This window comes from Octopus sinensis, linkage group LG1 (genome assembly GCF_006345805.1).
Source record: "Octopus sinensis linkage group LG1, ASM634580v1, whole genome shotgun sequence".
Taxonomy (NCBI): domain Eukaryota; kingdom Metazoa; phylum Mollusca; class Cephalopoda; order Octopoda; family Octopodidae; genus Octopus; species Octopus sinensis.
The window spans coordinates 109,330,270-109,357,046 of record NC_042997.1 but is presented as its reverse complement, the minus strand read 5'-3'; the positions used below and the strand labels follow the sequence as shown (position 1 = coordinate 109,357,046).

The following is a 26,777-nucleotide window of genomic DNA, read 5'->3' as shown; positions in this document are numbered from 1 at the left end:
ATTCTTTCGCCATAGCCACAAGGATGATGAAAATAGCTCTTCCCTCCCGTTTGAAGGAAGGAGGCGTGATAATATTGACGATAGACTCGGCTGATAAACCGACTCGTCCCACACGTGACAGCAGTTGTTCGACATAAGCCCACAGGTCGGAAATTGTTGGACACTGCACGAGTGCATGCAGAACAGTTTTAACGCTCTGACTGTATCTCGGGCAGGTCGGCCCAGTGTTTCTCGAGCCGTGTCTGTAGAGCTTAACACGAACGGGTAGCGCTTCTCGGTAGCACTGCCAGGCCAGGGATCCCTGGAAGTTGTCCATGGGCCCTGGCCTGAAAGTCGTTCTGAACAGGCGGGTCAGGTATTCCTCGTCGATGTCCAGGTTCGCCCCGCGGTCGTCGTCGTACCTCCCCTCCACTAATCCCCTATAGAATGTTTTGGTTGTGTTGAAGTCACTCAAGGTCGACCCGGGACGGCATAGTTGCTTGAGAGCAACGCGACACTCGCGGTGCCATTCGCCCTTTCTCGACCTCTTTTTGATCCACGACTGCAGTTCGGTCATGGAGACGAGCTGCGGGAAAGCGTGCCTCACAAACGGTGACCACACCTGTTCACCGTCGTATAGATAACTTTCTTTTATTAGCCACACAGGGCTGAATACAGAGGGGACAAATACAAATGCAGAGCTTTTCTTTTCGAGGGTGGAAAAAAAATAAAAAATGTAAGATTGCGATGAAAAGGGATCGAGAGGAGGAAAAAAAAGGAAAAAAAAGGAAAATCGTGTATCACAGAAATAATGGTGTAAACATTGATATAACAAGATTGGGTTCATCCGGGGAAGAAAAGCCTACAGAAAAGACCACGGGAACCCAAGTCAGGGAGGAAATAAACACATGAGGTCAAAAATGCTCTCTTTCCTTCTTTTTTACGATCGACAGGATCATGCTCAAAATGGTTCGTTACTAGCACGCACCATCTTTGCAACATTCACACCCATCTTTTTTTGAATCTTTCGCGAGACAAAACTTCCCTCTCCATTCTCACCTTCCTTTTCAAGTGGTACTTGAAAAAGTTGATGAGCGATTGGCCAGAGAGGTAAGTGTTTGTCTCTAATCCTTTCGCTCGAGTCCACCACACACATTCTTTCACCATGGCCACCAGTACGATGAAAACTGCCTTGCCTCCCCGGTTGAGGGAAGGGGGGCGGAGCAATTGACGATAGACTCGGCCGATAGGCGGATTTCGTCCCACAACAGCAGCAGCCGTTCGGCATAAGCCCACAGGTCGGAAATGGTTGGACATTGCACGAGTGCGTGCAGAACGGTTTCGTCGCTCTGACCGCATCTCGGGCAAGTCGGTCCAGTGTGTCTGGAACCGTGTCTGTAGAGCTTATCCCGAACAGGTAATGCTTCTCGATAGCACTGCCAGGCCAGGGATCTTTGGTGATTGTTCATAGGTCCCGGCCCGAAAGTTTGTCCCTGAACAGGCGGGGTCAGGTGTTCCTCGTCGACGCCCAGACTCTGCCCGAGTCGTCGTCGCACCTCCCTCCACTAATCCTCTATAGAATGCCTTTGTTGTGATGGAGTCGCACAAGTTCGATCCCGGACGGCAGAGTTGCTTGAGAGCAACGCGACACTCGCGGTGCCATTCGCCTAGCCTCGGTCTCTGCTTGATCCATGACTGTAGTTCGTCCAAGGAGACGAGCTGCGGGAAAGCGCGCCCGCACAAAAGCGACGCACCCCTGTTCACCGTTGTCTATGAAGCGCCGAAGATGTCGCAGCTCAGCGCATGTCTGCGCATCATCAACCACGGCATGCCCCAGCCCTCCATTTAGCGGGTGGTTGGCAGCAAATGGATCGCCTAACCATCGGAACGTTTCCCTCCCAAGAAGCGGAAGAGTATGCGTTTCCAGTTTGGTGATGGTAGGGTCGGGACAAGGCACGACGGTCAGACGATACTCGATGACGGATGCGATGTACGCGTTCGCCACCTCCGCCCGACCTTTTAGGGATAGCTTTCTCTCAGTCCATTTCTGGGTGAGAGTAGCCACCCTAGTCGTTATCTCGCCCCAGTTCTTCTCCATAGATAGATAGATAGATAGATAGATAGATAGATAGATAGATAGATAGATAGATAGATAGATTGATAGATAGATATGTTTCTTTATTAGCCACACAGGGCTGCACACAGATAGAACAAATTACAAGGTAGAGCTTTTCTTTTGAAGGTATTAAAAAAAAAAAAAAAAAAAAGGAAGGGGGAGGTTCGATCAAAAGGGATCGTAAAAGGAGAGAAAGAGGACAAAATAAGGGGGGTTAAAAAAAAAAAAAAAAAAAAAAAAAGGGGTGGGGGAGGAAAAAAAAATGATCAATAGGGATCGTTATCACAGAAATGTCAATATGAAGTGTAAAGGGGAGGACAGGTGAGGTTTACACCCGTGAAAGAAAAGCCTGCGGAAAAGACCACGGTAACCTCGGTCAATGAAGTCACATTTTATATTTCTTTTTTTTTTTTTTTTTTTGCAAATAAGCAACTCTCTGTTTCGATTTCTGGGTTCATAGGACTATGCTCAAGGTGGCTTCGTCATTCATACGTGCCATTCTTGCTAATTCACCCATCTTTTTTTAAACATTCGCTAGACAAAACTGCCTCTCTACTCTCACTTTCCTTTTCAAGTGGTACTTGAAGAAGTTGATGAGAGATTGACCAGAGAGAAAGTGTTTGTCTCCAATCCTTTCAGACGCGTCCACCAGATACATTCTTTCGCCATAGCCACAAGGATGATGAAAATAGCTCTTCCTCCCGTTTGAAGGAAGGAGGCGTGACAATATTGACGATAGACTCAGCTGATAAACCGACTCGTCCCACACGTGACAGCAGTTGTTCGACATAAGCCCACAGGTCGGAAATTTTGGACACTGAACGAGTGCGTGCAGAACGGTTTCCGTCGCTCTGACCGCATCTCGGGCAGGTCGGCCCCCGTGTTTCTCGAGCCGTGTTGTAGTAGCTTATCCCGAACGGTAGCGCTTCTCGGTAGCACTGCCAGGCCAGGATCTCTGGAAGTTGTCCATGGGCCCTGGCCCGAAAGTCGTCCCGAACAGGCGGGTCAGGTACTCCTCGTCGACGTCCAGGTTCGCCCCGAGCTCGTCGTCGTACCTCCCCTCCACTAAACCCCTATAGAATGCTTTGGTTGTGTTGAAGTCACTTAAGGTCGACCCAGGACGGCAGAGTTGCTTGAGAGCAACGCGACACGCGGGTGCCATTCGCCCTTCCTCGGCCTCTTTTTGATCCACGACTGCAGTTCGGTCATGGAGACGAGCTGCGGAAAGCGTGCCTCACAAACGGCGACCACACCTGTTCACCCGTCGTCTACATAGAGCCAGAGATGTCGCAGTCTCAGCGCGTGTCTGCGCATCATCACCACGGCATGCCCAGCCCTCCTTTTAACGGGTGTTTGACAGCAAATGGATCGCCTGACCATCGGGACGCATCCTTTCCACAAGAAGCGAAAGAGGATGCGTTGTAGTTTGGTGATGGTAGGGTCGGGACAGGTACGACGGTCAGGCGGTAGTAGATATGACGGACGCGATGTACGTGTTTCGCCACTCCGCTCGACCTTTTAGGGACAGTTTCCTCTCGGCCCATTGCCGGGCGAGAGTGACCACCCTACTCGTTATCCTCGTTCCAGTTCTTCTCCACTTGGAGGTCCGGACCAACCAGACCCCGTGCAACTCAACCGGGCCGTCGTCCAGCGTCCCACGACGGAGGCGCTGGTGGACGGCATGGGCTTGCTTCTCCAGGTGCCTAGTCGCAAGCCCACTGACTTTCCCGGTTGATTTTCGCTCCTGTCACCGCTTCGTAGTTTTTCAGTGTCTCGTCGCGTCTCGCCGACCAGCTCGATGTGCTCGTGGCTAGACACTATGACGGTGACGTCGTCCGCGTATGCAGACACGCTCGTCCCGCATCCCAATTCTCGCGGGATGCCCCTTAGAGTCGCCAGCTTCCGCAGTAGTGGCTCAAGAGTCAATACGTATAGAAGCGCCGAGAGGGGGCATCCCTGACGGACCGAACGTGCAATGTCGAAAGGTCTCGATAGATGTCCATTAGATAGATAGATAGATAGATAGATAAATAGATAGATAGATAGATAGATAGATATAGATGAGAGAGAGAGAGAGAGAGAGAGAGAGAGAGAGAGAGAGAGACAAGACAATGTAAAGCAAAACACAAGAAACATTTAAAAAGAAAGTAAAAGGAAAGAGATAGAATGAGAGAATCCGAGAGAAGTTGGAATTGTTTTGGAAAAGAAAATATCTGAAATGAAATAATGAAGGAAAGAGAAATAATTGCTCAAATTAGAATATGAAATAAGTATAGGCGCGTGTGTGGCTGTGTGGTTAGATGTTTGCTTCCCAACCACACGGTTCCGGTTCAGGCCCAACTCGGGGAGTGCCTTGGTCAAGTGTCTTAATCAAATGTCATGTGTGTGTGTGTATATATATATATATACATATATATTATATATATATATATATATATATATATATATATATATATATATATATATAAGATATGTGGTGTGTGGTGTTGTATATATATATATTATATATATTATTGTGTGTGTTGTGTGTGAGTGTGTGTGTGTCTGTGTGCGTGGCGTGCGTGTGGTGCGTATGTGTGTGTGGATATGTATATATGTGTGTGTATGTCTCTGTGTGTGTGTCTGTGAATGTGTACATGTATGTATGTATGTCATTTTGTGTATATGTTGTCCCCCATCAATGCATGACAATCGGTGTTCGTGTGTTTACGTCCCCGTAACTAGGCGGTTTGGCAAAGCGACCGAAAGAGTAAGTGCCAGGCCTAAAAATAAGTCCTGGGGTCGATTCGTTCGACTGAAATCCTTGAAGACGGTGCTCCAGTATGGCCTCGGTCTGCTGATGGAAACAAGTAAAAGAGAAAAAAAAAGAGAGAAAAGCATGGAGATAGTATGGCGGCGGGGGAGTTAACGTCCAGCTTTTGACCCCAGCCACAAAATGAAAATAGAATTGTATAATAGTTGTAAAACAACATGTATTAAACGAATATCCCCCCCCCCAATAAAGCGCCCTGCCGAACGGGGGTAGCGGCGGGTGTGTGTGTGGGGGGTGGGGTGGAGTCGACACGGTAAATTCACACGATCAAACTCACAGGATCCGAAAAGTCAACGGGAACACCCCGTTCACAAAACTCGAAACAAAATAGTTTAAGAGGCTGTAAAACAACAATTAGTAAACGAATACGAAGAAAAACAAAACATGCGCGCTGGTGAACGGAGTGTGAAGGGGATTTGGAATATACACATCGGAAGGGTTCCGAGTCCCCTCACCACTGTATGTGAGGGAGAAAGGAAGGAAATTCGAGGTGAGGAGTGCAGACGTGTTTGTGTGTGTGTATGTATGTATATATGTATATATAGTCAAAATAAGAAACAAATATATCCAAGGTAGAGTAGTACAATTGTTTCATGCTACTTCATTTTATATACTTGCTGCTTATTTTGATTTATATGGTTAATACCATGCAAAATTTTGGTGCCTTTAACTTAAGTAGCATATTCATCTGAATCTCTCTCTCTCTCTCTCTCTCTCTCTATATATATATATATAATATATATATATGTATGTATGTATGTAAGTATATGTGCTTCCGTGGGGACAGAGAGGGAGAGAAAGAGAGAGAGAGAGGATTGAGTAAGTGAGGGAGGGCGGAGAGAGAGAGAGAGAAAGAGGAGTGAATTCTCTGTGAATATGAAAGAGAATAGGATAGAAGAGCAAGACAAAGAAAGAGCTGGGCCCAGAGACAGTGTGAATATACATTCAAACTCTATGGATAATTAAATGCATATTTATATACATAACAATGAGCCATCAGTGTTTTCATGGCAAGTACAATAGTTTTCATATTCCAGAACATTCTTACACTACATTCACGACCATCGCCTCGTGCACGCCCATAGTACTAACCACAGCACAGAATTCTTCGAATGATATTTTACCATCCCCGTCGGTATCTGCATAAATGATTGTTCTATCCACAATTTGTTGAAGTTGTACATCTTCCAGATTCGGGCCAACCATTAATTTCAGCGTTTGGAAAAGATCGCCATTGGAAATAAATCCGTCTTTATCAATATCGTAGATACTAAATGCAAACCTCAATTTCGCCTCATTATTTCCTTTAACACTGAACTGAGAAAGGCCGTCAATAAATTCTTTGAAATTTATTTCTCCATTTCCATCTGTGTCAAATATATCGATTACTCTTTGAACTAAAGGATTCTTTCGCGACTGTGGAAAAAACGAAAGTTCATCGAGACTCAGTGAACCAGATTTATCCACATCCAACTTCCGAAATCTTTTTCCCAATCTTTTGATTTCGTCGGCATCAAAATTGGAGCAAAAGTCTAATGAGCTTGCATTCCCCATCTTCGAAGGAAAATGCTTGAAGCTGTTGTGGGTGAAGAACCTGAAGTTTGTTATTTATCGTGTTCGTCTTGTTTTCTCCAATTTTATTTTTCCAAACCTGCTGCGTTCCCAAACGATTTAATCTCAACCTTTTAGTAGAATACTGTGAACTATAGCAACAGAGAAACGATAGACGCGGAGACGGCGACACTTGACGCTGCTACGGGCAGCGCGCTGTGTGTTTGTATACATATTCATATATATATATATATATATATATATATAGAGAGAGAGAAGAGAGAGAGAGAGATAGCTAGATAGATAGATAGATAGATAGATAGATAGATAGATAGATAGATAGACTCAAACACAGACACACAATATATATATAGGTGGAGTGAGAGAGAAAGCGATAGAGAGAAAGTGAGTATGGAAGAAAGGGAGAAAGCGAAAGAGACAGACTTGCAGACAGGAAGGCAAACAGACGCACAGACAGACAGGAAGATATTAAGTTTTATTTCAATTCCCGACTTAAAGAGAAAGAAAAATCGTAAAGAGAAAAACTAGAGAAAGATCGGAAGTTGGAGTGGGAGGGACGAGTTACCACTCATGCAAGAAGAAGTGGAGCGCGCATCTGCGCCTCACGGGCATGACCGCGTCAGTGTTGCCGCGGAGAATGACCAGTGAAACTCGCTACAGTAACCATTTCATTTCGCCGTGGTGAATTTCTTATTTAAGGGACCGCTACTATCCCTATTTTGAGGAAGATATCGGTAGTACGGAGACCTAGGGCATCGGACATCTAGACGGCAACCGGTTCAAACTGGTAATGGCCGGCTAGGCTTCTGTACTTACTGATTTTTGGCTCTTTCAAGTCACGGGCGGCAACACTGGGGTTTGCGGCAGATGACGCAAGATTAGAACCAGAGAACATTTCACTGTACGTCGAGTCCTAGACTAGGGATTTGCCTCCCTCGAATGGGAAGAGGGTTATCACGCTGAGGTGCTTACCGTCCTCGCAGTCGAGACCTGCAATCTCAAGCTGAGATGGGAGCCAGCTGTGCCAAGTCCCTTCTGATGAAGTCATTCGGGGCGGCGAAACGGGTGACTCTGCGGTTCTAAGAATGGAGGATAAACTATGCGAGCCGAATTCGTCTGCTACCACCCTGCTCACTCGGAGACCGAGGCGTTAGACCTACCCGCTATAGATGTAATCGTCATCGGGAAGAGTACAGGTAGATAGATGTAGAAGGCAACCAACTTATGCGCCGCTGTTTGGCTGCGATGCAAAACGGAGAGAGGCAAGGTCACGCTGCTCAAAAGAAGATATTTGTACAAGTAGTTAGAGATGAATGTTCCGGAATCGAACTCGAATGCACATAGTTTTGAACAGACCTTATTATCTACACGTCCATGCATCCTTGCCAAATTCTGAGTACGATATTTGGTAATTCCAATTTGCATTTCATTGTTTTTCTATTCCTATGTTCGCTGACTGTTATCACAGTATAGTTTTTATTTAAATATTTTGTTGGTGTTTCCATTTTTGTTTTCGATATAGTTTATGATGTTGTTTCAAGAGGCATCTATCGCCCATGTTTCTAAATTTCATAGATGTCCGCCAGTCTCAATGCAACGGCTATTTCGTCTAGTTAATGCAGCGAGCTGTTTATCGGTATTTGAAACGAATTTATCTGCGACCATGCTAGGACACTACTTTGAAGAAATTTAGTCGAAAAAACCGACCCAAGGTGTTATTTTCTTTGCAGCCTGGTAGATATTCTATCGAATGAGTTTTGCCAAACTGCAACGTTACGGAGTCATAAGCTCAACAAATCGAGTTGTCATTAGACAGATAGACGAATTTACAGGTAGACAAACAGGCAGCTAGACCGAGAGAGAGAGACAGAAGATAGGTAGATAGATAGATAGATAGATAGATAGATAGATAGATAGATAGATAGATAGATAGATAGATAGATAGATAGATAGACAAATATATATATATATATATATATTATATATATATATATATATAGAGAGAGAGAGAGAGAGATAGATAGATAGATAGAGTGGAAGAGAGAGAATGCAAGAGAGAGAGAGAGAAAGAGAGAAATTGATAGATTAATAAAACAGACAGATAGACAGTCAGACAGACAGACAGATAGATATGTTTCTTTATTGGCCACACAGGGCTGCACACAGATGGGACAAGTTACAAGGTAGAGCTTTTCTTTTGGGGGAATGAAAAAACCAAAAGAACGAAAGAAACAAAAAAAGTTGGCGTAGGTTTTCGATCAAAAGGGATCGTAAAAAAGAAAAAACGAACAAAAAATTAAAAAAAAAGGAAAAGGAACAAAAGGAAAGAGAAATGAAAAAAAAGAAGAAAAAAGGGGGGAAAAAGAGAAAGAGGAAAAAAAACGATCAATAGGGATCGTGTATTACAGTGTTATGATGTATGGTGTAAAGGGGAAAGCAAGTAAGGTTTATCCGTGGGAAGAAAAGCCTACGAAAAAGACCACGGTAACCTCGGTCAATATTGTTGTATGTTACCACATTTGTTTGCAAGTGGGTAACCCTCTGTTTTCAATTTCTAGGTTCATAGGATTATACTCAAGGTGGCTTCGTCATTCATACGTGCCATCCTTGCTACATTCACCCATCTTTTTTTAAAACATTCGCTAGACAAAACTTGCCTCTCTACTCTCACTTTCCTTTTCAAGTGGTACTTGAAGAAGTTGATGAGAGATTGACCAGAGAGGAAAGTGTTTGTCTCCAATCCTTTCAGGCGCGTCCACCAGATACATTCTTTCGCCAGATACATTCTGTATCCACCAGATACACCAGATACATTCTTCCCTCCCGTTTGAAGGAAGGAGGCGTGACAATATTGACGATAGACTCAGCTGATAAACCGATTCGGCCCACACGTGACAGCAGTTGTTCGACATAAGCCCACAGGTCGGAAATTGTTGGACATTGCACGAGTGCGTGCAGAACGGTTTCGTCGCTCTGCCCGCATCTCGGGCAGGTCGGCCCCGTGTTTCTCGAGCCGTGTCGGTAGAGCTTATCCCGAACGAGTAGCGCTTCTCGGTAGCACTGCCTGGCCAGGGATCTCTGGAAGTTGTCCATGGGCCCTGGCCCGAAAGTCGTCCCGAAGAGGCGGGTCAGGTACTCCTCGTCGACGTCCAGGTTCGCCCTGAGCTCGTCATCGTACCTCCCCTCCACTAATCCCCTATAGAATGCTTTAGTTGTGTTGAAGTCACTCAAGGTCGACCCAGGACGGCAGAGTTGCTTGAGAGCAACGCGACACTCGCGGTGCCAATCGCCCTTCCTCGGCCTCTTTTTGATCCACGACTGCAGTTCGGTCATGGAGACGGGCTGCGGGAAAGCGTGCCTCACAAACGGCGACCACACCTGTTCACCGTCGTCTACGAAGAGCCTGAGATGTCGCAGTCTCAGCGGGTGTCTGCGCATCATCAACCATGGCATGCCCAGTCCTCCTTTTAACGGATGTTGACAGCAAATGGATCGCCTGACCATCGGGACGCATCCTTTCCACAAGAAGCGAAAGAGAATGCGTTCTAGTTTGGTGATGGTAGGGTCGGGAAAAGGCACGACGGTCAGGCGGTTGTAGATGACGGACGCGATGTACGTGTTCGCCACCTCCGCCCGACCTTTTAGGGACAGTTTCCTCTCGGCCCATTGCCGGGCGAGAGTGACCACCCTACCCGTTGTCTCGTTCCAGTTCTTCTCCACTTGGAGGTCCGGACCGAACCAGACCCCAGCAACTCGACCGGGCCGTCGGTCCAGCGTCCCACGACGGAGGCGCTGGTGGACGGCATGGGCTTGCTTCTCCAGGTGCCTAGTCGCAAGCCCACTGACATTTCCCGGTTGATTTTCACTCCTGTCACCTCTTCGTAGTTTTTCAGTGTCTCGCCGACCTGCTCGATGTGCTCGTGACCAGACACTATGACGGTGACGTCGTCCGCGTATGCAGACACGCTCATCCCGCATCCCAGTTCTCGCGGGATGCCCCTCAAAGTTGCCAGCTTCCGCAATAATGGCTCGAGAGTCAATACGTATAGAAGTGACGAGAGGGGGCATCCCTGACGGACCGAACGTGCGATGTCGAAATGTCTCGATAGATGTCCATTTACGCAAATTACCGAACAGATGCCTCTGTACAAAGCGCCTATCCAGCCGCGGAAGACGGAACCGAAGCCAGCCGCTCTGAGGACTGCCTCCAAGTATCGATGGTCCACCCTATCGAAGGCTTTCGATTGATCCAAATTGATCAGCGCCCCACCCATGCCAGGTTCGTTAACTACCCTGTCTATGATGTAGCGCATCAGGTGGAGGTTGTCATGGATGGTCCGGCCCGGCACGGCGCATGTTTGCGCCTTGTCGACCAGTTTCTCGATGACAAGCGCCAACCTCTTGGCTAGCACCATGGCCAAAATTTTCAAGTCTGCATTAAGCAGAGTGATGGGCCTAAACTTATCTATTACATTTCCCTTGTTTAGATCTTTCTTCAGCAGTGTTACGGCTCCTCGGCTCACAAAACCAGGAATGCTCCCGTTTTGCTGCCAGTTGCAGTATACCGCTGCCAAGACATCTCCAAACAAGTCTGGCATACAATTGTAAAGCTCGTAGTGCTGACCATCCAAACCCGGTGATTTGTCCCTCGAGCATTCTGCCATCGCGTCTTGCACTTCCGCTGCCGTGATGGCACGTTCGCAGCACCCTGCCTCTCTTGTCGAGAGTCGTGGTAGGCTGTGCAGGTAGGCACTGAAGTCCACCCTACGTTCTTGACCGCCACTCGTCCCGAACAGTCGGGCAAAATGCTGTTGAAAGGCCTCACACATTTTACTTGGCTCGAGCATTCGCGCCCCTGTCCATCTACCAGAGACCGAATGGTGGCTTTGTTGCCCTGTTGCGCCTCTACCACCCGGGCCTCTCTCGCGGCTCCAACACCTTCGTTCCTTAGAGCACGCATCCTAGCTCTGACAGCACACCCTTCGTGTTTGGCGTTGAAGTGTTGGTCGAGGGCCAACCTCGCCGCCAAAACGTCGGATGCGATGCCGCTTCTAATTGCCTCTTCTAGCTTCTTAACTAGCTCACCCTCTACTCTATTTATATCTATGGCTAAGATAGATAGATAGATAGATAGATAGCTAGATAGATAGATAGATAGATAGATAGATAGATAGATAGATAGATAGATAGATAGATAGATAGATAGATAGATAGATAGATAGATAGATAGACAAGATAATGTAAAACAAAACACAGGAAACATTTAAAAAGAAAGGAAAAGGAAAGAGTTAGAATGAGAGAATCCGAGAGAAATTGGAATGCTTTTGGAAAAGAAAATATCTGAAATGAAATAATGAAGGAAAGAGAAATAATTGCTCAACTTAGAATATGAAATAAGTATAGGCGCATGTGTGGCTGTGTGGTTAGATGTTTGCTTCCCAACCACATGGTTCCGGGTTCAGGCCCACCTTGGGGAAGAGCCGTGGTCAAGTGCCTTGGTCAAGTGTCTTAATCAAATGTCATGTGTATATATAATGTGTGTGTGTACGCGCGCGCGTATGTCTGTGTATGACTGTATATCTATATGTATGTACGTATGTATGTGTGTATGTATGTCATTTTGGCAATCGGTGTTGGTGCGTTTGCGTCCCCATAACTAGGCAGTTTAGCAAAGCGACCGACAGAATAAGTGCCAGGTCTAAAAATAATCCTGGGGTCGATTCGTTCGACTAACATTCTTGAAGACGGTGCTCCAGTATGGCCTCGGTCTTATGATGGAAACAAATAAAAGAGAAAAAAGAAAGGAAGTCATTGATGTAGTATGGATGCAGTGGAAAGAGAAAGCCTTTGAGGAGAAAAATGTACGAGGGAGGGAGGAAGGAAGCTGGAGGTGAAGAGTGCAGACGTGTTTCTCAGGGGGGCTGTACACCTGGTGGCAGGTATCAAGAGGAATGGTGTAGGTGTGTGATAGTCGGAGTGTATGCATGCGTATATATATATATATATATATATATATATATATATGTGTGTGTGTGTGTGTGTGTGTGTGTGTGCGTGTGTGTGTGTGTCCGTCCGTAGGTGAGGACTGTGAGAAAGAGATTGAGTGAGTGAGTGAGTGAGTGAGAGAGAGAGAGAAAGAGGCGTGAATTACCTGTGAATATGAGAGAGAATAGGGTAGAAGAGCAGAAAAGGTGAACGTAATGAGTAAGTGCAACGTGTCGAGATAGTGTAACCGATGATTATAGACAAAGAAAGAGCTGGACGCAGAGACAGTGTGAATATACATTCAAAATCTATGGATAGTTAAATGTATATTTATATACATAACAATGAGCCAATAGTGTTTTCATGGAAAGTACAAGTTAATAGTTTTCATATTCCAGAACAACCTTACTATATCGGCACGACCATCGTCTCGTGCACGTCCATAGAACTAACCACAGCACAGAATTCTTCAAATGATATTTTACCATCGCCATCAGTATCAGAATAAATGATTGTTTTATCCACAACTTGTTGAAGTTGTACATCTTCCAGATTCGCGCCAACCATTAATTTCAGCGATTTGTAAAGGTCGGCATTGGAAATAAATCCGTCTTTATCCATATCATAGACATTAAATGCAAATCTCAATTTGGTCTGCTTATCTCCTTTAACACTGAACTGAGATAGGCCGTCGATAAATTCTTTGAAATTTATTTCTCCATTTCCATCTGCGTCAAATATATCGATTACTCTTTGAACTAAAGGATTCATTCGCGATTCTGGAAAAAACGAAAGTTCATCGATACTCAGTGAACCAGATTTATCCACATCTAGCTTTCGAAATTTTCTCCCCAATTTTTTTATTTCATCGGCATCAAAATTGGAGCAAAGACCTAGCGAGCTTTCATTCCCCATCTTCGAAGGGAAATGCTTGAAGCTGTTGTGAGTGAAGAACTGAAGCTTGTTATCTATCGTGTTCGTCTTGTCTTCGCCAATTTTATTTTTCCAAACCTGCAGCGTTCTCAAACGATTTAATCTTAATCCTTTAGTACAATAGCTCGAACAATAACAACAGAGAAATAATGGACGCGGAGACATACATGCATAAATATATATATATATCCGTAAAGAGAGAGAGAGAGGGATAAAGAAAGAAAGAATCACAGAATAAGAGGATAGAAAGACAGAAGCAGAAGCAAACAGAAAAACACGAATATCAACTTTATTTCAATTGTCGACTTAAAAAGATAAAAAGAAAGAAAAAAAAGAAAAAGACAAATTAGAGAAACAAGGGGGAAAACAACGGAAGTTGAAGTGGGAGAGGCGAGAGGCCACATATTCTAGAAAAAAAGGGGCGCTCAGATGCGCCCCAAGGAAGTGACCGCGGAGAATGACCAGTGAAACTCGCTACAGCGACCATTTTATTTTGCCGGGGCTCATTTCTTATTTAGGAGGCCGCTGTTATCCCTATTTTGCGGAAGATATCGGTAGCACCGGACATCTAGACGGCAACCGGTTCAAACTGGTAATGGCCGGCTAGGCTTCTGTAACTACTGATTTTTGGCTCTTTCGAGTCACGGGCGGCAACACTGGGGTTTGCGGCAGATGACGCAAGATTAGAACCAGAGAACATTTCACTGTACGTCGAGTCCCATACTAGGGATTTGCCTCCCTCGAATGGGAAAAGGGTTATCACGTTGAGGTGCTTACCGACCTCGGCGGCGAATCAGGGAACCGACTCGCTCTAAGGCTGGAGGATAAACGATGTGGGCTGAATTCGTCTGCTACTTCTCCGCAGCGACATTTGTATGGCTTGCACACGCAGAGACCGCGGCGTTGGGCCACCCCCATACGGATGCACTCACAATCTAGAAGGGTACAGGTAAATGTGGAAGGCACCGAACTGAGCCATGTACCGATATTTGGCTGCGAGGCAAAACAGATGGAGTCAACGTTGAGCTGTTCAAGAGATGATTTTAGTTGCTCGAGGGCGGAGTTGCACCGGATGCCTCCACAGTTGCGCTGGACATATGCTGGGGGACGGCGACCCCAACATCGGTCCAAACGGCAAGGGCTGATTCGGGTACCTGGACCACATGAGGTACGGCTTAGCCATGGAATATCTCGCGATGGAGGATGTGGATGGAGTAGACCGTGGAGAGATAATCCGGCTGAGTCTGTTCCACTGCAAATTGCAGAACATGGCCAACGAATGAAATCGGCAGTTCGTCCTGTTGGCAGCCGGCGCTTCGAAAACTGTTCGACACAGAGATGGATGGAGTAATAGAAGTTACTGAGGTGGTCTCTGTCTGGGGGACATGGCGCATTGCACAGCGAGAAAAGAAATCTTGGCAGAGAAAAGCGATTCCTCACGAGGAAGTGTTCCGGATGGGTTTCAATGCGACACCAATCTCTCGGTCATCCTGAACAAGTCAGCAGCCTTGCCTCCAGGCACTCCGAAATGGCTTTCACGGCGATTGGGGCGCTAAGGATGCAGACAGGGTCTTTAGGTGTCAGCTGAGCCCTCGTCAAGATTGATTGGAAGATGCGTATGACGTCTCGAAATCCAGCCTCGCTATCGCTCACATTGAGCACCTCCGAATTCGATGGATTCATCTCGAACCCAAGCGGCTTTATAGATGGAGTAACTTGCTGGAGGTCTCGTAGCCTCATCCTTCGGGTTTTCATTCTTGCATTTTCATTCCTGCATATTCTCTAGATATTATACAAAGGACTATTGGATGTGTGATTTGTAGGAAACAATACTTAAGCCTGGTCAGCCATGAAAGCGGCCTCGAGAATCAACCCCTTGTAAATTATGACACAGCTGTTGTTGGCAGCAGAACATATATAACCTGTGGAAAGATGTGCCGTTCAGTTGGAAGATTAAGAAGACAAGTCTAAAGACTTTATACGGTGGCACTTGATCCTTCTGGCAGCCAGCAGAACTGTGCATTTTGCTATAAAATAAGGGCCTCACATTGCATTATCAAAGTCTCATTTCAATGATTCTTTCTCGCGTACGAGAAAGCAGCCACTATATATATATATTGAGTTGTCCAGAAAGTTCGTGCCGATTTTGAAAGGAGAGAAAAAGGTCAATAAATACTTGCCATTACATTTTTAATCAACCAAATATGAACCATTTTGTTGCACAATGCGTCTCCATCTTACATTTAACTTGAAAACATCCGCTTCCCAGCATTGAGGTGGTTTCATGGCAAAGAATTCATCAAGGTATCATTTTACGACATCCAAGGAATTCAAATTTTCACCATTAAGACTATTCTGCAGAGACCTGAATAAGTGGAAATCCGAAGGAGCAATATCTGGTGAATATGAAGAGTGGGGTAACATCCCAGCCGAGCTGCAGCAATTTTTATCTGGATAAACCTTCTTCCACGAAAAGATAGCTTAAACTCTGCTCTAAATGGAGGTGTAGTCAAATTCTATTTATGGACTCAACCATGCTTTAAAATAAGTAAATAAGTCGAAAGGTATTTGCTCCTGTGTGTGTGTATCCACATATATATATATATATATATATATATATATATATATATATATTTATATATATTATATATATATATATATATATATTATATTATATATATATATATACACATACACACAATACACATACACACACACACAGACATATATATAAAAGAGAGAAGTATATGAATGAGTGTAGAATGGTGCAAATCTCACAGAAAAAACTAATATTAAAGACCCTATGAAACTTAAAGTAGACTTATTCTATCGGTCTCTTTTACCGAACGGCTAAGTTGTAGGGGCGTAAACACACCGTCATCGGTTGTCAAGCGATGTGGGGGGGGGACAAACACAGACACACAAACATATACACACACATACATATATACGTCGGACTTCTTTCAGTTTCCGTCTACCAAATCCACTCAAAAGGCTTTGATCGGGCCGAGGCTATAGTAGAAGACACTTGCCCAAGGTGCTACGCAGTGGGACTGAACCCGGAACCATGTGGTTGGTAAGCAAGCTACTTACCACACAGCCACTCCTACGCCTATATATATATATATATATATATATATATATATATAGATATATATATATATATATATATATATATTATATATATATATATATATATATATATATATATATATATAATATATATATATTATATTATATATATATATATATATATATACTTTATTTAAAAGCAGCAGAAATTCAACAAAACCTGTTACTCGGAGTTTCACGTTCCTGTTCGTCGGACAGCTTTGTTAAAATTATATATATATATATATATATATATATATATATATATATATATATATATATATTTATATGTATATATATACACGCACACATACACAAGTAGTTTGAATGGAATGTTCCAGAATTGAACACAAATGGACAGATATTCTCATCTACTCATTCTTGCATCCTTGCCAAATTCTATGAATCTACTCCAGTACTTGTTTTTGTGTTCAGCCTGATAGTTATTCTATCGTTCCCGTGTTGCCGAACCGCCTAATTTAGTTTAAAGTTTCATCCTGCTTAATGTCTCTACTGTTATTTCATCAACCTTCTATTTATTTTTTGATATCAACTTCTCTTTCACATTTCTTAATGTGTTTGAAGATGCAAAGAATGTTTTGGAACTGATTGAATCCATTTTCTTTCACTCTTTACTAACTTCGAAATCTTACGCTACATTATTTATTGGAAGCTTCTAGCTGGACAGCAATTATCCCGCCATCTCCATCCTCGTATTCCGACATTAAAGATGTTATTATTTTATTGTTTCATGTTGTTTTTCTCTATTGCATTTAGCATTGTGTGTATTAAATGTAAAACCTTTTTTTGATATAGGATTTAAGTGTATTTTTACTTTTGGAGTATTGCTGAGTGTTTTCTGCGTTAACGGCGACATCTCAATTAAAGAGATTAATTACCAATAGGGTAACAAAATTGTAGTTGTTACATGAATTATATAAGTTCGGTAAAAATTTCGATATGAATAGAGAGAGGAGTAAGAGAGATAGAAGGATAGATAGAAAGAAAGAAAGAAAGAAAGATAGATAGATAGATAGATAGATAGATAGATAGATAGATAGATAGATAGATAGATAGATAGATAGATAGACAGACAGACAGACAGATAGATAGATAGATAGATAGATAGATATAGATAGATAGATATAGATAGATAGATAGATAGATAGATATAGATAGATAGATAGAGAGAGAGAAGAAGAAGAAGAAGAAGAAGAAGAAGAAGACGAAGAAGAAGAAGAAGGAGAAGAAGAAGAAGAAGAAGAAGAAGAAGAAGAAGAAGAAGAAGAAGAAGAAGAAGAAGAAGAAGAAGAATGAGAAGAAGAAGAAGCAGAAGAAGAAGAAGAAGAAGCAGAAGAAGAAGAAGAAGAAGAAGAAGCAGAAGAAGAAGCAGAAGAAGGATGAGGAGGAGGAGGAGAAGGAGACGAAGAAGAAGAAGAAGAAGAAGCAGAAGAAGAAGAAGAAGAAGAAGAAGAAGAAGAAGAATTTAAACAGGGGGGAAAATGCTTTTTCAAATTTCTATTCACTTTGAAATATGATGCTGGTGAGATAATTAAGATAAGTTTAATTTTCGTTTCTCTAAACATTTTAAGCTCCATTAAAAACTTCATATTGATGAAACTATATTATGATTGTGAAAGATGTAAGATTTTAATTGTTTACATTGATTCGTGCTGCTGAATTTATGGCTTTGGAAATTTAGATCTTATGATAATATTAATGTGTACACATTTTTAGACCCGGAATAAATATTTGTACAACGAAAAGAAGGAACCAATTAGTTCTTTGAGACCAAGATGCAATGTTGCATTCTTTGCAGAGCCAGGGACACGAAGGGCGAAGATGGGCGTAATGACAATAATCCACGGGTCTTCTCTTGCATTGAATACTGATGTCAGAAAACGAACAGTTTAGTAAACAATTAAGGCCATACGTATGGCTTTGTTCATAGCAACTACAAGAACAGTCTTCGATATTAAGAATTCCGAAATTGTAACAAGGATTATGACCACAATCCTTCAAATTTCTCCTTTTATCGCAGCGTTTGTATGGTTCTTCCCCGATTATGTTATCTGCAGGAGCATAATTACAAACATAGAACGTGCCAATATTCGAGCAAAGAGAGGCACCACAACCAAATAAAATTGATGTCGCCCACACTAACTGTGTGTAGTATGTTGTATTCTTCAAATGAATTTTACCATATTTAAAATCCTTGCCTTCAGAACGCCAATAATTTATGACATCATACCATTTGGAAAATTTTGCAGCTATATTTTGACCAACATTATATTTCAAAGGTATATTTCTGTTTAGAATTTCATCATGTTTCTGCACACAATTATCGGACCATTTCTGTGCTATATAGGCCTATTCATTATCCCAGTGCATTCTGAACATATTACAGGCTGGTGGTTGAACTTTGGCTCGAATACTATTGTGCAAAGCGATTAGAATAGACTTCTGCACAGCAGTGACAGTCAGTGATTCCTTCAACATAGGCGACTTTTCTAAACATGCTGTGTGACTTTTTTTATTCCGAAATTTCTTGGGGCAATATACTTCCGAAAGGCTGCTATGGAACATCAACAGTAAAATGAAATAACCAAAATACATTGTCGCCAACCCCATTTTTATTTTCAAATTTTCCGAAAGTTCCTTTGTTCAGAAAACATTTCTCTTCCTACTGTAATTGTGAGATTCCACAATACCATCTGCTGTTACTGAATTCTGAAACGAAATATTATTTTTATATTTTCTTACTTATCTTTCAAGTTTAACTTAAATTTGAACTTGGTGAAATTGGCAACGCTATATTCGGGATTTGAAGATGGTCACGCGAAATTCATTGCTTCGTGCAAGAGAAATATTTTTTATATTGAAGCAAGCAGCGTTCATTTTGCGACACATTTACACCAATTCCTTCATCACCGTTCGATAGAGTCAAGAAAAATAAATTGTGGAGAACTTTAAAATATTTTGATTCCTCGCCAGATTTTGTTTGCAAAGAATTATTAAATCATACTTTTTCAGATCAGGTGAAACAAATATGTCGTGTGTAAATGAAGGGAATTAAGTTATTAGGCAAAAGAAAGAAAGAAAGAAACGACGAACGTTAGAAATTGAAAATCTAAGAAACTTACAGGAATTATTCAAAGTACGACACAATACAGCTGTTTGCTTCGAAGCTGTTTTACCAAAAGAGAGGTATTTAATTCTATTTAATGATATCACCAGAAAGGCTACTAACAGTTGAAACTCTCCAATGCAATCATATTCACTAGCCCCACCGCCACGACCGCCACCACAACCACCACTAACACAGCCGCCGCCACCACTTTTTAGTCTACATCTTTCTCAGTTAGAACTTGTCTACGGAGAAATATTAGCCTCAACTACAATATTCGTGTTGATTACTTGTACTCTTTCTATCGACCCCCCCCAAAAAAAAAAGAATGAAAGGCAAAGCCGACCTCTTTCCTCCTTCCGGGGTCGATAAAAGAAGCATCAGTAGAGGCTTGAGGTCTCTACTCCCTCAAAATTTCAAGCCCTGTGCCTATTGTAGAAAGGACCATTATCTGCATCTTACTTTTTAGATCTCTCCATTTTACTTACTCCGTTTCATTCTGTAAGAATGAACAGCAACTTGCAGTCAAAGGTCGCACAGACTCTATCTATTTCCACGACACATAACCTCCAGGTATCAATCTCAAGATCCTAGCTGTCCCCAATTAAGCTGCTTTTTCTGAAGATGTCTTACCCTCATGTGTCCTAGTGGGCTTCCTTTCACCATTAACGAGTCTGCTCCAAAAGTAACATTCCATGACAACTGTATTCATCGCCTTAATCCATTCTGCTCTGGCAGGCTAATAATGACGATCGAGCCTGTGCTGCTACCCACAGGACCCCCCCCCCACTCCCGGGCGAGAGTATGTCATCTGAAATTCCGTCGTCATTTACGCCGTGATTTCTTCAATTCTTTTATCCACTGATCTCATACAGAGGAAAGTGGTAATAAGGTGTCAGAATCACCAGTATTTTTTATGAAGGCCACCATCTCTGGAGGGGTTTGTCGCAAACGACTCACAGGGTCTCTTCCACGACCTCCGCAGCTAATGATGTATGTATGTATATATATATACATACACACACACACATATATATATATATATGTGTGTGTGTGAGTGTGTCTGTGTGTATATATAAATGTGTGTGCGTATTTTTACTTAAATTTAGTAGACGCAACAAAGTGACTCAAAAGCCGTGGTTGGCATTTCTCAAACTTACCAGTTTGAAAAGTGCCAACGCACGAAACTCTTGGACCTTGAGTCACTCTGTTACTTCTGCTAAATATTATTAAAAATATGTATATATACATATTTTGAGCTATATTTTCCCTGTTTGCATCACTATATGTATACATATATATGTGTATAAGTTAATGTTTAACTGTTGACTATATTCCTAGAAATACGCCGATAAAGCACGCTCAATGTTTATGGCTACCCTAGGTCAAGCACGGTATTAACATAATTGTCGCCGAATCTTCCTCAGAAATTCCCCAGTTAACGTTGAGTATAAAACAAATGATAGAGATAAACTGAAAGGTGACGGAATCGTGCTGCTAAAACAAAAACTAAAACACAGTTTAGCCTAATAAGCCCTCAATATATTTGGTCGTATAAGGAATGTTGTTTACATAGGATACTCGTTCATACAATATGCATTTTCATAAGTATGACACCAAGTTATGCCTTCATACGACAACCATTCATATTTACAACATTAAATTCACTAACCACAACGGTACATACTTTATAGGCATGTGGCTGTATCTGTTTCCTTATTATCCATAAGGGGCTAAACATAGAGGGGAGAGACAAACGGATTAAGTCTATTACATCGACCCCAGTGCGTAACTAGTGCTTAATTTATCGACCCCGAAAGGATGAAAGGCAAAGTCGACCTCGGCGGAATTTGAACTCAGAACGTAACGGCAGACGAAATACCGCTAAGCATTTCGCCCGGAGTGCTAACGATTCAGCCAGCTGACCGCCTTGGCTGTATCGTCGTTCGTTACTTCCAAATGTAACATACATTTGACGTTGTGTGATGGGATTTGAGACGGATATATAAGATCTGATATAATTGTTTTAGCTCTTTATATTAACGGAAATAAATTGTAAATTGTAATCTCGCATTATAACAGATTACTGTCAATCCCTAATTTGATGTATAAATTGCAATGAAAATTGATATAAGTTTCCTTTAAGGAATATGTCTGTAATTATCCCCCTTCTGACAAATCCTTGTCACAAATCCTGATAATTGGTGGGAGTAATTTTCTTTCTTTCTTCGCCCGTACCGATTATCGATATCCTCTACACAAACAAACTTTTCGATTAACAAAGTAAGTTTCATGTCACGTGAACAACCTGCTAGAAGCCCGATCGCCTGAAATACAGTCAATCCTTAATCTCTTTATATAAAGCTGAAGTTGTCTGTGTGCGGCAGGTTTGGTAGCCTTCAACTAACACTATATCCTCCAAGACCCTGCGGCACAAGTTGACCAAAACTGAAAGTATGATAGAAAAAGGATTGCTCTTCTTTCCGTAGAAGAAAAAATTCAAATCGGACCATGTTAGCACCAAAAATTATTTACATAAAAAACGTGCTTTTTTTTCTATGAAAATCCCTACTTTTTACGATTTTTTGACTGCTGTGTCGCCATTTTTCGGTGTATTTCAACCAGAAAAATGTTCACTTACAGAGAATAAAAAGCTACATAATGCAAAATTTTTACTTTTCAAAAATTCCAATTCTAAAGGGTCGAAACAAACCCGAGAAATGCCGGGCGATACGTCTAGTATTTATTATATAACATTTCCGTTTCTTTCTCTTCTTTATAGGTTTCAATTATTTTATGGATGACGGAAGAGTGGAACATGAATGTCATTGCAGACATATAAAATGGAACGATGTCAATTCCTCACCAATATACACAAACTGCAGAATGAAAGACCATCTTACATGAACAAAATTATGTATATTAATATTAGTATATGTACAAGGACAAAGGAGTCAAGATTAATATCCCTCGAAGAGTAATTGATGCCACATTGATGGCACAACCAGGGACATTTATATTTTGTCTCTTTATTTGCACATAGTGATATGTTTATTGTTGTGCAAGGGTCAATTGGATCAGAATATGAACAGTTCAGTTCGCAATGGTGACCAGTTATATGAACAAAGTCTAAACATATACATGAACAGTTACTAGGATACAGATAGCCACCATTGTAACAAATCTCGTCACCACAATTCTTTGTTTTATAGGGTCCGTAACATTTTTTATAAACAGGGGCTTTTGTATCTTCCACGGGGGCATAGTTGCGAACATGAAGCATCCCTACATTGGAACATACCGACGCTGCGCATCCGACGAGGAGAGTGGTGCTACGAACCATATTTCTATATGAATCTGCGCCATCGTCTTCTGGATTAGAATAATTAAATGATTCTATTTCGGAATGCCATGCGTGCACCACTGAAGCCCAAGAAGTGTATGCTAAGCCTTTTGTTTTGGGACTAAACTATATTTGCCGGGTACATTATTATTTTCTCTCTTACTTTTCTCATATTCACAATAGTTTACCCATTTCAGTGCAAGAAAGGCAAGTTCCGCATCCCATTTCAATCGAAACATAGCACAGACTCCAGGTTTAATATCTCCCCGATATTTGTTATGCAAAAACAGAATCAATCTCTTATCAAATTTATCCACTTCCAATGACTCTATCAAGTTTAGCGACCTTGGTAAACATGCCGTATGGCCGGAGTTATGTTTACAGTTATTAGGATATTGAGGAAAGTCTTCGCACAATCCCATCACAAACTGTAATACTCTGTAATAATAGCTGCAGTAAGTTGTAAAGCTGTCTAAATTAAATGCATAATCTCTCCAAAATTGCCGATTCTTTTACTTGTAGAATATACTGCAACGTTCTTCAGAAGCAGAATATTTCCCGTAATAGCTTTAATAAAATTCCATTTTATATTGCTGTTCTTTAGAAATAATGATATTGAAATGGTTATTGTTATTAGAGTGTTTTAAATTTTAAAATGTCAAGCAAAATCTTTTAAATGCACTCACGTAATCCTGTATTCCAGAGATGGTCACGTAGCTACATTTGTTATAGATTCCATTCTACAGGTATCGAATAATTTAGAAAACTTGTCTTGATGTTGAAATGGCCTCTGATTATAATGTGAATGTGTCTCACAAAATGTTGCATCATTAGCCATCAACCATAATCTCTTCTTTGTCGCGACGTCGGCACCCCAAAACTAATTTTCTCTGTGTTGAGCAATTTGCACGCATCATTCAGGCCTATACTTTTGGTCTGTTCTTGGATTTCAGCAATTCACAAACGTCTTTGACGGCCTCTACTTTTCATTTCACTCAAGATAGCCTTGGGCAATGACTTATGGTACATTGTACAACATAAAATAGCTTTTTGGACTTTGATTCTCGACTGAAGGTGTGTTTATACTTTCATCTTTTCTAAAACTGCAGCATTTGTTTCCCTCTCTTTTCAGGTTATTCTGCCAAATCTGAGAACATATCAGATCTGTGAGGCATCTTTCTTCTTTTTCTTTGCTCTATATATTGTCCAAATTTCTTCCCTGCAGAGGACAATTAGTATAATTTCACAGTTTACTAGCCTCAGTTTTACGTGCAGTATTATGTTTTTTGGAGGTGGAGATCTTTTCCAGTCTTATAAATGCTCTTTTTAATGTTATTTATACTTTCAGTAAAGTCTTCTACACAGCGATCTTCTTGTTATATTATTTGGCTTAAATACTTGAAGTTTCTTTTTCTATTTTCTTGACCAAACTGCTGTCTATCTATCTTTATATTTGCTTCATTTTCTGTCTTACAAATAACCATTGTCTATATCTATTTTTACATGCATATTGAAATCTTTTTTGTGGCTTTGCTCATCAAACATTTCTTGAATTTCTCATTGCTGTCTGCCAATAATGCTCTGAAATTTTGTTGGATGAAGGCTAGCTTTCAACTATTTTTCCATCCAAGAAATATTTTGTCAAAAATTACATGCTATTTATAAGTTTATCTCCTTGCAGCTCGGTTAAAAATAATTAGCTTCATATCTCACGAAGTTTCTAAATTCTTATAACTTGCAGAAAAAACGTCCGTAGATAATCTTTAGAGTGAAATTAGCCACGTTAAAGCTCTCACTTTATTATTTACCACCCAACAAATATGAAACGATACTGGAGTCAACTAAATATGGATAACACTGGATTCAACTTAAAATTTAGATAAATCCTTTTACTGTAAAAATTTTATACTATCAGTAGTTAAATGTCTTTGGTGTATTAAATAATCATCGCACCGCCCTGTTAACCATTGACTGTAGCGTAACAAACATTTGGGAAATCCTTATATTTCCAGAAGTCCAAACAACAGATGTTAGCTCTCTCACAGCTTTTAAGATGACTGTTGCAGTTTATAAAATTTGCTTTTCAGATTAAACGGCCATTTTGAAACCATTACTATCTTTTTTGTGAAGTCTGTTCGTCTGTAACACAACTCGCACTTTGCTTCGCAGCTTATCCCCCCTCTCCCTTTGTGGGTATGTATGTGTATGTGTGTTTGTATGTGTGTGTGTGTGTGTGTGCGTGTGTGTGTGCGGTGGGAGCGCGCGCGTGTATGTATACACACATTTTTCTCAACACTATTCTATCTTACAGTTCTTTATTAAAGAGATGTGGAGTTATTTAGATTATTTACATTTGACGGATATTTGTCCTCATCTTGTTTGACAACGTTTGGCTGATATACCCTCCAGCCTTCATCAGGTGTCTTGGGGAAATTTCGAACCTGGGCATATGGCGTATTGGTTAAGAGCGCGGGCTACTAACCCCAAGAATCCGAGTTCGATTCCAAGCAGTGACCTGAATAATGATAATGAAGATGATAATGATAATAATAATAATGATAACAACAACAACAACAGCAGCAACAACAAAAACAACAATAATAATAATAATAATAATAATAACATCGAAAAATACCTTAGGAATGAGAACCCAGGTTCGAAATTTCCCGAAGACATCTGATGAAGGCCGGGGTGATCAGCCGAAACGTTGTGCTAACAACAAACAAGATGAGGACAAATATCCGTCAAATGTAAACTTTTCTATCTATGTATCCATCCATCTCTCCTACATTTCTCTTTATGTAAAATGACGCGTTTCCACTCACAGTTAGATACACACACAAACATTAAAATAGTATTATCTTTATGTGGGGGTGGAGTTATGAGCACACATTTCTCAACAAAATCATCAAAGACATTTAGTTAAGATACAGTTATTTCAAATAAGAAATATCTTTTTCCAAAAGTGGTAGCTTTGACATTGAACTTTTAGCTGCCGTGTTGAGAAAGTCGTGTTTGTATAAATACATTTTCCCTACATACACAGACAAAAACAGACATAATACTGTTGTCATGTTGATAAGAATAACGTGGATATGTGTGTGTGCTATTATACAGAAAGGGAGAGGAGGAGTTAGAGAGCGAGTGAGAGGGAGAGAGAGAGAAAGTGAGAGGGAAACAGAAAGAATGGAGATTCGTATCTTTCCTTCCAACCAACCAGTCTACACACCTATCTATCTATCTATCTATCTATCTATCTATCTATCTATCTATCTATCTATCTATCTATCTATCTATCTATCTATCCATCTATCTATCTATCTATCTATCTATCCATCTATCTATCTATCTGTCTATCTATTTATCTTTCTATCACTTTCGCTGTCTTTCTCTCCCTCTCTGTAGGCATATGTATGTATGTATGTATGTATGTATGTATGTATGTATGTATGTGCGTGTGTGTGTGCGCGCGCGCGTGTATGTGTGTGTGTGTGTGTGTGTGCGTGTGCGTGTTTAAATAAAACCCCATCTTAGTGAGATAAACCACTCTATGAATTATACTGCAATAACGAAACATGTGCTACATGTTAATGTTGCTTTCATCGTCTATTTTCCGTTTTGCGTTCTGTTAATTTATTCCACGATTCTGTAAATTATACCTTTCTCCTGAAATGATATAGATTTATCTTTACAAGTGGCAAGCCTCCGAAAAAGCTAAAGGAAGACATAATACCCCTTATTCATAAGGTCGGGTGCAGAGCCCATCCCTCTGACTTCACAAATCAGCAAAGTCAGGAAA

At 41.5% G+C, this 26,777-nt stretch overlaps 3 protein-coding genes across 3 annotated transcripts; all 3 read right to left on the bottom strand.

Annotated features, from left to right (window-relative positions):
* Positions 1-5,931: 5,931 nt before the first annotated feature.
* Positions 5,932-6,609, bottom strand: LOC115220300 (calcineurin subunit B type 1-like). The gene has a single exon (XM_036509724.1). It carries the CDS (start codon positions 6,459-6,461, stop codon positions 5,952-5,954), a length of 510 nt encoding a protein of 169 aa, XP_036365617.1. The 5' UTR covers positions 6,462-6,609; the 3' UTR covers positions 5,932-5,951.
* A 6,138-nt stretch (positions 6,610-12,747) lies between these two features.
* Positions 12,748-13,514, bottom strand: LOC115217222 (calcineurin subunit B type 1-like). The gene has a single exon (XM_036509719.1). The coding sequence runs from the start codon at positions 13,377-13,379 to the stop codon at positions 12,873-12,875; it is 507 nt and encodes a 168-aa protein (XP_036365612.1). The 5' UTR covers positions 13,380-13,514; the 3' UTR covers positions 12,748-12,872.
* A 4,689-nt stretch (positions 13,515-18,203) lies between these two features.
* Positions 18,204-19,365, bottom strand: LOC118763834 (venom allergen 5-like). Its single transcript, XM_036503684.1, is given in 1 exon segment — positions 18,204-19,365. A coding segment is annotated over 1 exon segment (915 nt). The 5' UTR covers positions 19,140-19,365; the 3' UTR covers positions 18,204-18,224.
* Between the last annotated feature and the right edge of the window lie 7,412 nt (positions 19,366-26,777).